Source organism: Pelophylax lessonae (genome assembly GCF_965119305.1).
Source record: "Pelophylax lessonae genome assembly, chromosome: 5".
Taxonomy (NCBI): Eukaryota; Metazoa; Chordata; class Amphibia; order Anura; family Ranidae; genus Pelophylax; species Pelophylax lessonae.
In genome coordinates this window covers 514,945,323-514,961,083 of record NC_138772.1, presented here as the reverse complement: position 1 = coordinate 514,961,083, position 15,761 = coordinate 514,945,323, and the positions used below count along the sequence as shown (strand labels likewise).

At 43.8% G+C, this 15,761-nt stretch overlaps 1 protein-coding gene across 1 annotated transcript in view; it reads left to right on the top strand.

Moving 5' to 3' along the window:
- Positions 1-15,761, top strand: part of COL14A1 (collagen type XIV alpha 1 chain) — a 278,477-nt gene that overhangs the window by 118,598 nt on the left and 144,118 nt on the right. The window contains exons 9-10 of the mRNA XM_082259358.1: positions 727-891; positions 14,762-14,923. Of these exons, the coding sequence (XP_082115484.1) occupies positions 727-891; positions 14,762-14,923 (327 nt within the window). The remainder of the gene's footprint in view (positions 1-726; positions 892-14,761; positions 14,924-15,761) is intronic.

Here is a 15,761-nt window from a genome sequence, read left to right as displayed (position 1 = left end):
ACTTTCCACCTCTCCGCTCTGCTGTGGGCACACAGGGGGATGTTTCAGGATAGAGAGCTGAAAAAGGGGCAGGTAAATATGTAATTTACTGGTTCCTTCTATTCCTGAATGAACACAGTGACCAATCGGTACCAGTCACTGCTGTGTCCATTTGTCACTGATGCATAGTAAACTGTGTTTACTATGCTTCGGTTAGTAATGGAGCAGAGAACCTCAGAGCACTTCCTATTCATTCATCTGTCCAGCTGAGGCTACAGAGAAAGGGACTGATAAATCTGTCACTTTTGGCCGGGGAAGGGGGGGGGAGGCCCTGTCAGGTAAGCTGTATGGGGGCCCCGTGATTTCTAACAGCAGCCCTGCTTATACTGCTTGCATTTAAAAAAAAAAAGTTACATGCATACTACAGCTCTTGAAGTGAGATTCCCTAATACCAAAACCAATAAACATATCTACAGTGTCCTAAAACAACATCATCAATTAAAAAAATACAGTTAATGATTACAGAGTCTTGTATATCTGTTTGCAGTTCAGCTTTCAGTTTAATGCCAGACTGCCCCGCTAGTCTTACCTTTCCCTGACACAAGTTAGTTTCCTTTACAAATAGCACTGATATCTTACATTTCACATTGAAAGATCAGCAGGTATATTATCTATGGCTATGATGTACTTTTTTTATTAATACCATAGTAGTTCTATTGACATGACGTGACCCTATATTTATTGTAGGTCTTGCCTTGACATTCATTCTGGAAAACAGTTTTAAACCAGAAGCAGGAGCCAGGCCAGATCTTCCAAAGATCGGTATCTTGATTACAGATGGAAAATCCCAAGATGATGTTATCCCACCTGCCAAAAGTCTGAAGGATGCTGGGATTGAACTTTTTGCTATTGGTAAACTATGTTATTTTTATATTTATTCTTTTTATCATTTATATAATCAAAAAGTGATGAGAAAACACATTTTGGCACGTTTAACCACTTAAGCCCCGGAAGATTTTACCCCCTTCCTGACCAGGGCCTATTTTGCGATTCGGCACTGCGTGACTTTAACGGACAATTGCGCGGTCGTGCGACGCTGTACCTAAACGAATTTGACATCCTTTTTTTCCTACAAACAGAGCTTTCTTTTGGTGGTATTTGATCACCTGTGCGATTTTTTGATCATTCGCTATAAACAAAAAAATAGCGTAAATTTTGCAAAAATAACAATATTTTTCACATTTTTTCATATGAAATTCCCCAAAAAAATTTAAAAATCTAAATTGTTTAACATTTTCGGCCAATTTGTTTTATGCTACATAGGTTTGGTAAAAAAAAATCGCAAAAAGCGTATTTTGATTGGTTTGCGCAAAAGTTATCGTGTTTACTAACAAAGGGAAAGATTTTTGTCATTTTTGATTTTTTTTTAACGCGTAATGGCGGCGATCTGCGATTTTTTTGCGGTACTGCGACATTGCGGCGGACAGATCGGACCCTTGACTGACATTTTTGACACTTTTGGGGTTACCAGTGACATTACTACAGTAATCAGTGCTATACATATGCACTGTTAATGTAAAATTACACTGGCAGTGAAGAGGTTAACTTTTTTTGAGAGGGAGGGGTTATGTGTGTCCCTAGGGGCGTGATTCTAACTGTGATTGGCTGAGGCTTGAGGTGTAGGAACAGTGATCAACGGTCCTACATAGTAGAACCGTATGATCACTATTCCTACACAGGGGAGACTGACAGGTGGCTTGTTTACATTAGCCGACTGCCTTTCTCCCTCTCCACCCGACGATTGCGAGTGACCAGCGGACGATCGGGTCCGCCGGTCACACGCGCGGGGGGGGGCCGTGACCGCGTGGGAGTGGGAGCGCGCCTCCGGCGGCGCGCGCTCGTCCCGAGGCCCTCACAGGCTAGCGACGTAGTACTACGTCGCTTTGCCTGTGAGGGGCTGACCGCCGCAGTAATTAGTCGTGCGGCGGTCGGCAAGCGGTTAAAGAATGTATTTTAGGTATCGTTGCCTTAGTCTTCCAAGGTTTACTTCCCCTCCCAGTGAATGAACCCAGATCCCAAGTTTAGTACAGTATTTTACAGTATGCAGCTACCATTCTCCACTTAACCACCCTGATAATGGCCATACTACCCAGACTAAAGCTGGTCATAAACATATAGATTTTTATTTTTTTTTCAATTGAAAATATTTTATTAGAGAAATAAACAGAGGTACACAAGATGAGTAACATCATAACATAAAAAGCGTTTACATACATCAGAGTATTAACAATGTGCAATAGCACAGCAAATATATTATCAACAGTAAATTCAAAACAAAGTTAAAAGGATGAAGGAATCATAGGTACTAAAGGAGAAGGAGAATGGTCTTGGTACAGATTGATCAGAAAATGGCCAGAGCAAGTGTTATTAGGGACGCCATGAGAAAGGACTAGTGAAAGGTGTAGTGCAACCCAGATCCTGGATACATTGAGTTAGTGACCAATTGGGATTAAGATATGGAATAACGGAAAACCAACCAGGGAGACCATAACTTATTGAACTTGTCAATGGAATCTCTGGAGATAGCCGCTAACTATTCCATGTTATAAATTTCCTCGACTACGGCGAGCCATTCAACTATGGTAGGAGAGTGCGTGGATTTCCAATGTCTAAGGATGAGGAGTTTGGCCGAAGTTAAAAGGTGGCCAATGAGAGAACGTTTGGGCAATCTTGTTTGGCATTTAGAAACATGCAGTAGGCAAAAGGCTGCTGAGAAAGTCTTATCAGTTCCAGTAATGCTCAACATATAGATTTTTCCTGTTCAGCCTACAGGCTGAAAGTAAAATCTAACAGATTCCCCCATCTAGTCTAAATAACGTGGGTGGACAAATCTGAAACTGCGGCTTTTATATTTTGACAGCTGGCCCTGTCAACTGTCAAAACACCCAACCAATGCCTGCATCTTATTGTATGCAGGTGCTGTTTGGTCAACGATTTTTCACCTAGATACTTTGATTTTTCACTGGGAAACATTGAGCGGGAGGCAGCCAACAGGGACACCCACTGGGTGAATATCAGCTGGTCCATCAGGACAGCTTTGGAGAGAGTGCTGACCCACCAAATTCATCATCAGTTACAAATAAAAGAAAATCTTTGTACTAGTATAACTCAAATCATTGCCACTTCAGTAGCTTACTATTGGGGTGATATAGACATAAGAACCCCAAAGGAAGGGATAATCTGAGTCAAATTAATGTGTAATGCTGGTAAAACAACAATATCTCAGCACTTGCTAAATACAACTTAGTCATGAAAATTGGGTCGAATGGAAAGTTCACTTAGCTAAGGGGAAAGGGAAATTTTACTAAGCTAAGGGGAAATTCTTTAGAAAAATGCAAAATTTCCAGTTTATTTGGCTTTGATTAGTCAATCAACTGTATAGTCTCTTGTGACTAAACAATACACTCATGTGCCTGGTTTGCTGACAGTACTAGCAGTCTACTAGTAGCATTTCAGCCCAGCCATTCCCAACCAGGGTCATCTGGAACCCTAGGTATCCTCCAGAGGTTGCTAGGGGTTCCTTGAGCTTTTCACCTGATGATGCCTATATAAGTCCCAGTCCAGTGCCACTTGGCAGAGTCAGCAGAATGACACCAATGCTCTTTTTAGCTGTCTGTAAGGGTTGCATTCTAATCCTCACTGCGGGGGGAATATTTTTCCCACTGATCAGGGACATTCTTTCCTATGATCCCCATTAACCACTTAAGCCCCAGAAGATTTTACCCCCTTCCTAACCAGGGCCTAATTTGCGATTCGGCACTGCGTGAGTTTAACGGACAATTGCGCGGTCGTGCGACGCTGTACCCAAATGAAATTGACGTCCTTTTTTCCCACAAACAGAGCTTTCTTTTGGTGGTATTTGATCACCTGTGCGATTTTTTGATCATGCGCTATAAACAAAAAATTAGCGACAATTTAGCAAAAATAACAATATTTTTCACATTTTTTTATATGAAATTCCCCCCCCCCCCCCCCAAAAAAATGAAAAAATCTAAATTTTTTAACATTTTTGGCCAATTTGTTTTCTGCTACATATGTTTGGTAAAAAAAATCGCAAAAAGCGTATTTTGATTGGTTTGCGCAAAAGTTATTGGGTTTACTAACTAAGGGAAAGATTTCTGTCATTTTTATTGTTTTTTTTTTTTAACGAGTAATGGCGGCGATCTGCAATTTTGTTTGCGGTACTGCTACATTGTGGCGGACAGATCGGACCCTTGACTGACATTTTTGACACTTTTGGGGGTACCAGTGACATTACTACAGTAATCAGTGCTATAAATATGCACTGTTACTGTAAAAATGACACTGGCAGGGAAGGGGTTAACTTTATTGGAGAGGGAGGGGTTAAGTGTGTACCTAGGGGCGTGTTTCTTACTGTGATTGGATGTGGCTTTGTGTGTAACAGCACAGATCAACGGTCCTACATAGCAGGACCGAGTGATCTGTGCTTTTACACAGGGGAGAGTGACAGGCGGCTTTGTTTACATTAGCCTCCTGCCTTTTTCCCTCTCTACCCGACGATCGCGAGTGACCTGCGGACATCAGGTCCGCTGGTCACACTCGCCAGCTTCTTCGGGTACGAGCGGAGGAGGGAGCGCGCCTCCAGCGGTGCGCGCTCGTCCCCTATTCGCTCCCAGGCTAGTGACGTACCGGTACGTCACTTTGCCGGGGAGGGGCTGACCGCCGCCGTATATAGTCGGGCGGCGGTCGGCAAGTGGTTAAGGAGTTCTAGCTGAGGTATCCTAAAAAGGGTTCCCCTGGGATAAAATAGTTGAGAAACGCTGGCCCAAATATTTAGTCACTACTAAGGCCTAGACTTGGAGAACATCTGGCTCCTAGGACAAGCCATTCTTGGTATAGTGGTAGTATGTTATTTTATGTTGCACTGTCATTTACACTGTCATTTTAGTTTTTTTATAGTAAGAAAATAATGTGAGTAAATTCCAGTTTAACATGGCAGGTCTGTTTGGTGACTGCCTCATCCATTGGACTTTAAAGTATTACATGGCCTTTATTTGAAGCAGAAAACTGTCCCATGGATGGCGCTTTTTCAGTCTCTGGGCCTCCTCTAAGGGGCTGGGTCTTCTTTAAGCACACGAAATGTCCCAAAAATGACTTGTCTGAAGTACAGGGGCTTCAAACAATGATTTTTGGGAAATCTATGCAAACAATCTTATTGAAGAGGAAAACAGGATTAGGAAAATGCTGTTTATACATTGGTAATTAAAACATCACAAGGACTTTGCTAAACCTTTTCTCAAGAGCTATGTGCAATAATAAATATGTACAAAAAAAGGGAGGATTGCCTGAAGTCTCCTTACCTGCCCTTTACACTCCAGTAAAGATATGCACAATGAAAGAAGCGTAGTGTTTTTAATATACGTAAAGCAATAACCTATGCAGACTTTAAGACATACAGTAATAAAATACAACAAAGGCTTAAACTTTGAAAAGTCAGGGTTGAGTTCATTGTCATTAAATGACTCGTGTTATTAGGGGCTTTGAAGAGGCACGCAACAAATTTCCTGCCTGGAGTAGTTGCTTTGAAGTGTGACACCTTTCAGGCACTGAAAAAGTAATACAATTTTCCAGTGAACACACCAGTTAAGATGATGATATAGCCACAAAAGACCAATGACAGTCAAAACACATCAACACAAAGTGCTGAAAATTTATTTAGTAGTACAGACATACTGAATACAGTAGAATGCAGGCTTTGTACATTGGCTGCAATTCAATGGCATTTAATTACGACAAAATTGTTGCAATGCTGCTTTAATGAAAAATATCAACATACCTATACAAACACCTTGGGACAATCTGTGTGAGAGCCAATTCACAGTTAAATATTAAAAAAATCAGCACAAGGGGAGGTAATTACATTTAATGAGAAGTGACTCTTGTTCTGGTGGCTGCTGTCTTAGTTAGAAAATTCTGTCACTTGCTCCCTCATAACCCCCCAGCTGTAATCTGCTGGTGCTGCAGGGGTTAATATAGCTGCTGAATTGGTCCAAGGCACTTGTCATTACTGTTAACTATGCCCACCCTTTGCTGTCCCCGTCTTCCATTCGTAGAAGCAGTACCATAGCTTCCTTCAATGAAAACCACTCAATGACTGGAGGACGGGCAGATAAATGAAAGGTCACTTTTTATTAAAGGAGAAGTATAGCCAAAGCTAGTTTAGCTGTGCTTCTCCTATGGATCACAGGAGTGCAAGCTGCTGAGAGCCTGAGCCAGCCTCTCCCCCGTCCATCCACAGCCCAGCGCTCCAATGAATGAGGAGGGGGCAGAGCAGAGAGCTGTGACTGACAGTCAGCAGCTCTCTGCTCGGGAAGCTGTCAGAACCAACTAATCAGCGGTGTTCAATTGCTCAGTTCTCAGTGCAGAGGTGCAGGAGGACAGACGCAGCATCGGACCAATGCTGCATCGACCAAGGTAAGTATAAATGCGGGAAAACATTAAAACCCGTACTTCTCTTTTAAAAAAATAGTTTCTCTAGCGCTCATCGACAGACGTAGTCCTCGGTGATACACCACCTTCGGGTTATGTTACCTCCGCAGGAGCAGGACTAGACAGGAAATTAAAAAGCTCTGGCCACACCCTAGGGGCAGTCCCAGAGGGTATATCCTCTCTCTCTCTGCCTCAGCAAATCAGTTATTTTCTGTCTAGTTAGGAGTAAGGACCTAGACACCTTGCTGGGATCTTAGGTCCTGGCAAGAATTTTTTCTTAAAGGATTTTTTTAGACAGCTTTTTCTCCAGTGTTCCTGTGAGATCTTCAAGCAAGAAAGCTGAACTGGGCGACGGGCTGGATGTTGAGATCCGGTGGTCACCCCAGTTCAGCCTACGAGCACGTGCAGGCCATAGCTCCGCGCTGGGTCGGCCGCGACAAAGTCCCATTAAAAGGACTGAACCCGCGAGTTAAACGTCTCGCTGAAACGCCAAAGACCATGAGTCACGGCGTTCGTATCGGTCGACAGCCCTCCCGCCCCGGTGGAGAGGGGTACTGTCAGGAGTTGGTGCCCGCCTGGTTCCGGTATGGTGAGTAGTATGTTCCCCCTTTCCCTCTGACGGGTTTTGTGGTGAACGCGGGCCCCTCTCGGTATGGTAAGAAAGAGTCCTTTCTATCCTATAACATGTCACAGATCCTCCTACTTTGAGTGTGATTTTTTGTGTACAAAAAGCCAGGAGGCTTGGTTTGGGAGCTAACAATCTATTGTATACATGTTTAAAAGATGTAATCTGTGGCATTCTGGGAATCTTATGGGTTAAGTATAAGCTACCTACCAGTCAGAAGCCACGGACATGTAGACTGCCTTCCAAATCAGATCTCCAGCTATTAGCAGGCCTCCCGAACGGCCATGCGGTGCGCCAGGGGCCGATACCGCCAACCACGCCATATCCCCAGGCAGAGACAGTGTTGTGTGCAGCACACCGACATTCAGCAGGCCGCCGCCATTTTTTCTTGCAGGATCGCACGAGTCGCCATTTTGGCGTAGCCTCGTGTCTCCAGCATGGGGGCGGCCATGTTTGAGGTGATCCTACACCTCGTGGAGCTTGGGGGAGGCGCCGGAAGGCGTGCAGAGGGGCGGAGCCGCCTCCTTTCTTCCTGGGCAGCCAGCCAAAAGACTTCCTGTTTGTCAAGACAGCGCTGTAAGCTGTTGCAGTTTAACTCTGAGCATCAAGGGTGAGCCTGGGGGTCTATCTCTCTCTCTCTCGATCGATAGGGATCCCTAAGCAGGTAACACTAAGGGGCTTTTTTGTGGCGCTGGGGGTCAGAAAAGAAAAAAAAAAAAAAAAAAAGTTTTTTTCTTTACTTTTGAATTATATTATCCAGGAAGTAACTGGAGTTATTATGGACCCTGCCACACATATTCCCCCACCTGTTTCCCTCGAGGGGTCCTCGGGACCCGCCGGTGCACAGAGTATAGAGTCATTTACAGCAATTTTGGAGTCTATGGTGGCTCGGGTGGAGGCGGCCTGTCAGGGACGGGGGTCAAGGAAGCGACCCCCGCCTACCCCTATATTATCTGACACCTCTGACTCAGATTCAGAGATGGTCACGGCAGTTGCAGGTTCCTCTGCAAGGGCTGTTATCCCAGGTAAAGCCCCCTCAGACAGTGAGGAGGACGCTTCTTCTCTTGCTATAATTCAGGAAGAAGCATTGGTGGACGCACTAGTTGTGGCAGTGCAAGAAACCTTAAAACTTGAGGCTTTACCGGCAGAGGCAACTGAAACAGAGAGGCCTTTTGGGACTAATAAGCCCATCAAGACGGCGAAGGCTTTTCCTGTACCTAAATGTTTTGGTAATCAGATTAAAGGAGAATGGGAGCATTCTAAACGTACCTTTACTATTTCCAAGCGTATTGCTAGACGCTATCCGTTTGAGGAATCCATCATTAAGAAATGGACGGTACCACCAGTCGTGGATCCGCCTATTTCCAGGCTGAATAAAGCCACGGTTATTCCAGTGGAGGACACTTCGTCCTTTAAGGATCCGGTGGATCGAAAGATAGAAGCAGAGTCCCGCACTATCTTTTCTCTGATAGGGTCAGCATTTAGACCAGTAATCGTTATTGGTCTAGTTTCCCAGACACTTACGGAATGGGCGAAGATGGTACGCCAAGATCTTAGGGGAAAAGATATTCCCCAGGAGACATCTGATTTGATGGAACAAATCATACAAGGGCTACGGTTTATCTGTGACGCAGCCTTGGACACTACTCCCCTATTAGGGCATGCATCTAAGTTAGCAGTGATCCTCAGACGTGTGCTGTGGTTAAAATGCTGGTCAGCTGACCTAGGTTCCAAAAAGACCTTGACCAATCTCCCCTTTCAGGGGAATCGTCTATTTGGAGCCAACCTAGATGAAATCATTAAGGATGCCACTGGGGGCAAGAGCACCTTTTTGCCACAGGCTGCAAAAGCTAAGGGACCTCGCAACAAGCGAGGACCTTTCTTTACCGCCCATAAAGGGCGCCCGGCTGGTACTAGCGGGAAAGGCAAGACTCCTCCAGGAGGGTTCAAGAAGGGGACCAACCCAGCCAAACCCGAAGCAAAGGAGTACACAGCCTGAAGGTGCGCCCCCACCCGGTTTCAGGGTGGGGGGACGTTTTCACCGGTATTCAGGACATTAGATCGAGCATCAACCACTACTACCGGTGCGATTCTTCCCTTCCAACATTTAAGTACCACAGGAAGCGGTAGTTACCGTTCCCTGAAAAGATCTTTTCCTTTACCTTTTCCTAAGATTAGTCCCGATACCTCACAGGAATCGGATCTGGTTGACCAGATAGGCCAAGCAGCCTCTAGTCGGGTGACTTCGGTCCCTGAGGTTCAACCAGAAAAGATCACTTTTCCTGATAACTATCAGGTATCTGATAAATGTGTGGGAACAGAAAACGACCAGACTTTCTCGGATGGTCGGGGCCAGATAGCTCTAGGGACGCCTGGTTCAGATCCAATCAGCGCCAGTGGTCCTAGAAATTCTAGGCTGGCCTCCTCAAGCCGGCCTGGCCGACTTGGACATGTTAGTCGCAGACGTTCCGTGGGAACTTCGTCTCAGGGAGTGTCTGTGGTCTCAAGGACCAATTTACCTTCGTGCTTTACAGTCGCTGGTTTTAATGGCCTGGCCATTGAGACCCAAGTACTGAAGGACAGAGGTTTGTCTACTTCAGTCATTCCTACCCTTATTAAAGCAAGGAAAGCGACTTCCAGCAAAGTCTATTATCACACATGGAAGACTTATATTGCGTGGTGCGAATCTTTAGGATTTCCTCCACGTACCTATTCGGTGACTCGAATATTGGCTTTTTTGCAACAAGGGGTTGAGCAGAAGCTAGCCTTGAGCACCATCAAGGGTCAAGTTTCAGCATTAGCAATCTTCTTTCAGAAGCCTTTAGCTACCAAATCCTTGGTGCGGAATTTCATCCAGGGGGTGCGGCACCTGGCTCCTCCAGTCCGCGCGCCCTTACCGCCCTGGGATCTTAATTTGGTTTTGTCGGTTCTACAGAAACCTCCTTTTGAAAACATCAGGGAGATTCCCTTGCTTACTCTATCCCAGAAGGTGGCCTTCTTGGTGGCTATTACTTCTGCTCGCAGGGTGTCAGAACTGGCTGCATTATCATGCCAGTCACCATACCTAGTGATTCATAGGGATAAGGTAGTACTTCATCCTAAGCCATCTTTTCTTCCCAAGGTGGTTTCAGATTTTCATCTGAATGAAGATATTGTACTACCTTCCTTGTGTCCTCAGCCCAAGCATCATCGGGAACATGCGTTGCATTCCTTAGATGTGGTTCGGGCAATCAGGGTATACCTGAAAGCTACGGAATCATTCCGTAAGACGGATTCACTTTTTGTGATCACGGATGGCCCCAGAAAGGGTTTGCCTGCATCTGCCGCGACCATTGCCAAATGGATTAGACAAACGGTGGTACAGGCTTATTCTATTAAGGGTCAGAGTCCTCCGTTCCCTGTTAGGGCGCACTCCACTCGAGCGCTCAGTACTTCCTGGGCCTTTCGCCATCAGGCGTCAGTGGTCCAGGTATGTAAGGCGGCCACCTGGTCGTCGGTACATACCTTTACAAAATTCTATAAAATTGATGTGACGGCATCGGCGGATGCCTCATTTGGCCGCAAGGTTTTGCAGGCCGCAATTTGAGGAGACCGGTGGTCTACCTCGAGGGTTTTTTTCTGTTTGAAAAAAAAAAAAAAAATTGTTTTCTCTTTTTTTTGGTTGAGTCTCATCATTAAGGATGAGCATTGTAAACTTCTAGTTGGCACCGGTTGGGCCTTCTAGATTGGGATTTGATTTCCATTTTCCCACCCCTCAGTTGTGATACTGCTCTGGGACGTCCCGAAGGTGGTGTATCACCGAGGACTACGTCTGTCGATGAGCGCTAGAGAAAAATGGATTTTTGTAAAATCTTACCGTAAAATCCTTTTCTCTTAGCTCATCGACAGACGTAGTCCCCGCCCCTCTGTTTTGGAGTTGGGTTGGGTTAAATTCTCTAAGCACTGCTTTTTCACATAACTGATTTGCTGAGGCAGAGAGAGAGAGGATATACCCTCTGGGACTGCCCCTAGGGTGTGGCCAGAGCTTTTTAATTTCCTGTCTAGTCCTGCTCCTGCGGAGGTAACATAACCCGAAGGTGGTGTATCACCGAGGACTACGTCTGTCGATGAGCTAAGAGAAAAGGATTTTACGGTAAGATTTTACAAAAATCCATTTTTTCCCATGCAGTGGGGCTGTGCTGCACACGTCAATTGCTCATTTTTTCTCACCTAATCCTTTGTTCCACTGGAAAATGTCACTCTCCCCCGCGGTCCAGTGGTGGACTGTTTCTAGTCTAGGAAGCCTGCTCTGGGCTTGATCATGTCAGGAACATTCCACAACTCAAGACCGCTGGAGCGTGGGGGCGCCAGACCACTCTTGTGCTGGGAGGATAGGAGGGTTAGGTAAGTAAATCTCCTTTTTTCTCTCCACAAGACAAAGACAAGGAGATAACCCGTGTAGTGCAGGCACAGTTCTACTACATGGGAAAACTTTTTTGTTGCCCCGAGATGAACTTTAAACAAATGGAAAATGAAACAATTAGGCACTTTGTGCAAAATGTGTCAAGGTTATGTTGTTGTGTTGTTTACTTGTGCAAAAGTTTTTTTTTTTTATAATAAACCTTCAGTTGACCAACAGAATGAATTGGTTTTATTATACCAACATTTTGGTGGAGAAGTCAGGACCAAGTAAGGTCTGAAAGCTGCAATTCCTTAGGTGCTGCGGAATATGGAGCTGGCTTCATTGTGGCAGAAAAATTTCAAAGTGGAAATGTAAAAGTTAAAGGTCAACTTCAGCCATTTTTTCATTTGTTTTGGCAAAAGCAGCCATTCTTAACCTAGGGCTCCTCCAGAGGTTGATAGGGGTTCCTTGAGCTGTGGCTGATTGACCTCCCATTTGTTGGTGCCTGGTTAGTTCTTTGTTCAGCAATACTTGGAAATGCCAGCAGCATGATGGCAACACTTTTTCTAGCGAAGGATGGGGGGAGAAATTGGGACTTTAAATTAGGTGTTTGACACACAGATTGTAAAATTGCCACATTTATTCATTCATAAAGGTACACATGAAAAAAATAGTAGATACAGAAATGAGAGCAAACCATGAGAGACCATCGTCTTCACCAAGAGTGCTATATATACCCCAATGGCTGGCACGCAAGACACTCCCAGGATCATCCTGGCGTGCTTAGGAAGGGAGGCATCCTCCCCTGGGCGGTTGATGCCACACGGCAAACAGCGCTCAAGAGAATACCTCAAACATGCTAATGAAGAAAAAAGTGCAGCTGGCGTTTTGGCGCCAAAAAAAAAAAATATTTTCATTCACACTATCACGTGTTTATATCCAGATTATATATGATTTTTATGGAATTTTGGTTAATTGCGAATTTACAATTTAATGTCAATGTATGCATTAGCTCTCATTTAATACTTTTTTATTTCTGTACCTACTATGTTTTTTTTTTGTGTACCTTCATGAATGAATAAATGTGCCATTGTGCATCAATTTCACCATCTGTATGTCACACGCCTCATTTAAAGTCCCAATTTCTCCCCCTTTCTTTTAATATAACAGGGATGGAGGCACATGTTCTGGTTGATCATGTGCTTTATATAAAGTCCCACAAAATCTCTTTTTTACTTTTACAATTTTTCTAGCAGTTTGTAAGAGTGGCATCCTGATCGCCCCAGTAAAAAAGTAATTTTATCAGAGAATCCCTGAGACCTAAAAATTATTTCAAGGGTTCCTCTGGGGTAAAAAGGTTGAAAAAGGCTGGGTTAGAGTATGAAGGTGTTAAAACCGCTGTCAAAATTTCTCCTTACTACCTGTCTGTTTGAGAAGTGTCAGACAGAACAAGAAGTGATTGAAAATTTTCCCAGTTCCTGTCTATTTCATGAGTGTTAGACAGAATAAGAAGTGAATGAGAATTCCGCTCTTCCTGTCTATTTGATGGGTGTTAGGCAGAACAGGAAATGAAGGAGAATTTTCCCAATTCTTGTCTATTTGATGGGTGTCAGGCAGAACAGGAAGTGAGGGGAAATCTCAGGATGAACACGTGAAGCAACAAGGACAACTTTTCTATCACAATGAGGAAGGTTTAGCACCTCTTTCACCCCTGCAAGGGTTAGTTTCCTTCACCTACTATCCAGGTGGTTAGAGTCAGAACAGGAAGAGAAGAAAAATTTCCCCCATGGCAAAACAGATGATATTTAAACCTTGACAGTAATTCTAGCCCTTTCCAGCTCCATATGAAACCTAAAAAAAAACATTTTGGATGAAGACGGGCTTTTGAAAGTCAGAATTAGGCAATGCCATTGTTTATATAGGAATCTCCCTCATCTGAAACCAAATCTCTCTGTCCCTCTTTCCTCCCCAGTTGTCTCTCTTTCTGGTCTGATGTACAGACCTCCAATAAAAAATGTATTATTAAGCTACCAAATGTGTTATGCTACATTAACCTTTTTAAGCAATACCAAATTACATTAATTGTTATTTTAAAAAGCCAGTATAAAGGAAATTAAGTGGTCAAAAAAAAAGTCAAGAGTGTTTAGGCAAGGCCTACTCGCTTTGCATGTGGGGGTATCTTCTCCCGAGTGCGAGTTCACCAATGCCTGGGACCAGGTGGTTGATGTGAAGTTAAACATTATGGTACTACTCCAGGCTTAGAAATAAACCATACACTATGTGCAGTAATTATTTTACAGCGTCCCGCTGTAAAATGTGTTTTCCTATGTTACTACACTGCTTCCTTGTGTATGTTGCATTTAGAAGGGATACTGCTGAGCCTGTACCATTTCCACCAGTCCAGCGTACCTCTGCCACCTCACTCCCAGTGACAGAATGTGGTCCTGCTGAGCACCAGGGCAGACCTCATGTGTGCTCAATAGTAACTCCTTCGCTCTCCCATATAATGCAGCTAGGTCCATGGGGTCTCCACACCAAGGTTTTGGGGGAACTGACCTCTAGGGAGGGAGCCAGATCTCCGACCTCTTCACTGCCGGAGGACCTGTTACCCATGCCAGGCACCATACTTTATGACTGGCTGCTATACCTTTCCCACCAGTTCTTGTGGCAACTTCTCTCTGACTCCAACTCTTCTGCCGAGTTAACCTTTTGTAGTGGCCTCGCTCCATACCTCCTGTGTGCTTTACAGGCCCTGTTCCTTTAATATGCCATGTACCACCATGCACCTCTTCGAATAACTTCAGACCAGGCTTAGAACAGTTAACAGCTTTACTGAAGATTCAGCAAATCAGTTCAACAGCACACTGTACATGTAACAGTGTCAAGCCCCAAATAACGAATGTAAGCTGCCAGGTTCATACCTTCCGGAGAAGCAAACTCCATTCAGCAAAAGTCCAAGCATGGTAGGTTCCTAGTCCAGGGAGAATCCCAGCAGGGTTACCCGGAAGGGGGGGGGGCACATGCTGCAGCAGGTCTAAAACTAAGCATCATATCCATTCATACACCATGTCTTTATCAGGAAGGACTATGGTCAGTGCAGACCTGGTCTTATGCATGTTGAACCACATGGAACACAATTAGGCTTCCATAGTTTTAGGTGGATTTGCCCTTTAAATATTTTGTTAACATAATGTTGGAGTGTTTTTCTTTATTTGTATTGATTATAACAAACTCACTACTGACATTCTAAATGATTGACATTTAAGGTGTGAAAAACGCTGACCTTAATGAATTGAAGGAGATAGCCTCAGAACCACACACTGACCATGTTTACAACGTAGCTGACTTCAACATCATGGACTCCATTGTTGGATCACTTACAAAAACCGTGTGCGAGAGAGTGGAAGATATCGATATTAATATTAAAGGTACATTAACTTAAAAAATACTCTTTTATTTATTTTAATTTTATTGTGGACTTCCCGGCAGAAAATAAAATGTGAAAGTAAATGCAGTTATACATTTATATAAAGTGTACGAGTAAATGCAGTTCCCAAAATCTTGAAATCTGTTTCCTATAATTCACTGCAGCACTCTGACTGGGAGAAGGAAGGGACAACACCGTGAGCCAATCAGGTTCTGCTGCAGTCCACATGTACTGACAGAGACTATAGTGAGGAGAAAATAGAATGAGAATATTTACAACTCTGTGATACTCCTTTATTGCCCAATTATCAAGATTGGGGCATGGCTTTGACTAAACTGTGCTTCTGCTGCTCCATAAGTGGTCAAAGGACTAGGCTGTGATGTCTACCCGGGAAGTTTGGACCACAAGATTAGATATGCAGAATTACACATTTTTTAGTAGGTTAAAATCTTCATATATGTTTATGGTATCTGTGAACTGTGCTGTATGCCTTGAGTTTAGATTTAAGACATACTGTAAGTGTTGTAAGGGTCTATGGCCAAATTTACTCATATCAACTATATAACAGGCTTCTTTCAATGTAATTTCAAAGCCCGAAGGCTTTAGATAGTCTATATATACAGTATGTGTAATTCTGAAAACTTTCCAAAAAAAGTTAAATATCACTCTGTAAGTCGCTGTAATACTTAAGACCATGTTTTTTAAATCCAAAAAGAACTTTATTAAAGAATTGCGCAACATTACATTGCCAGACATTACCATACGACACATTACCTATTGTGAATACATTCGATAGGAGGGATATAGACATTTAAGAAAAACTAAAAGCATTTATCCTT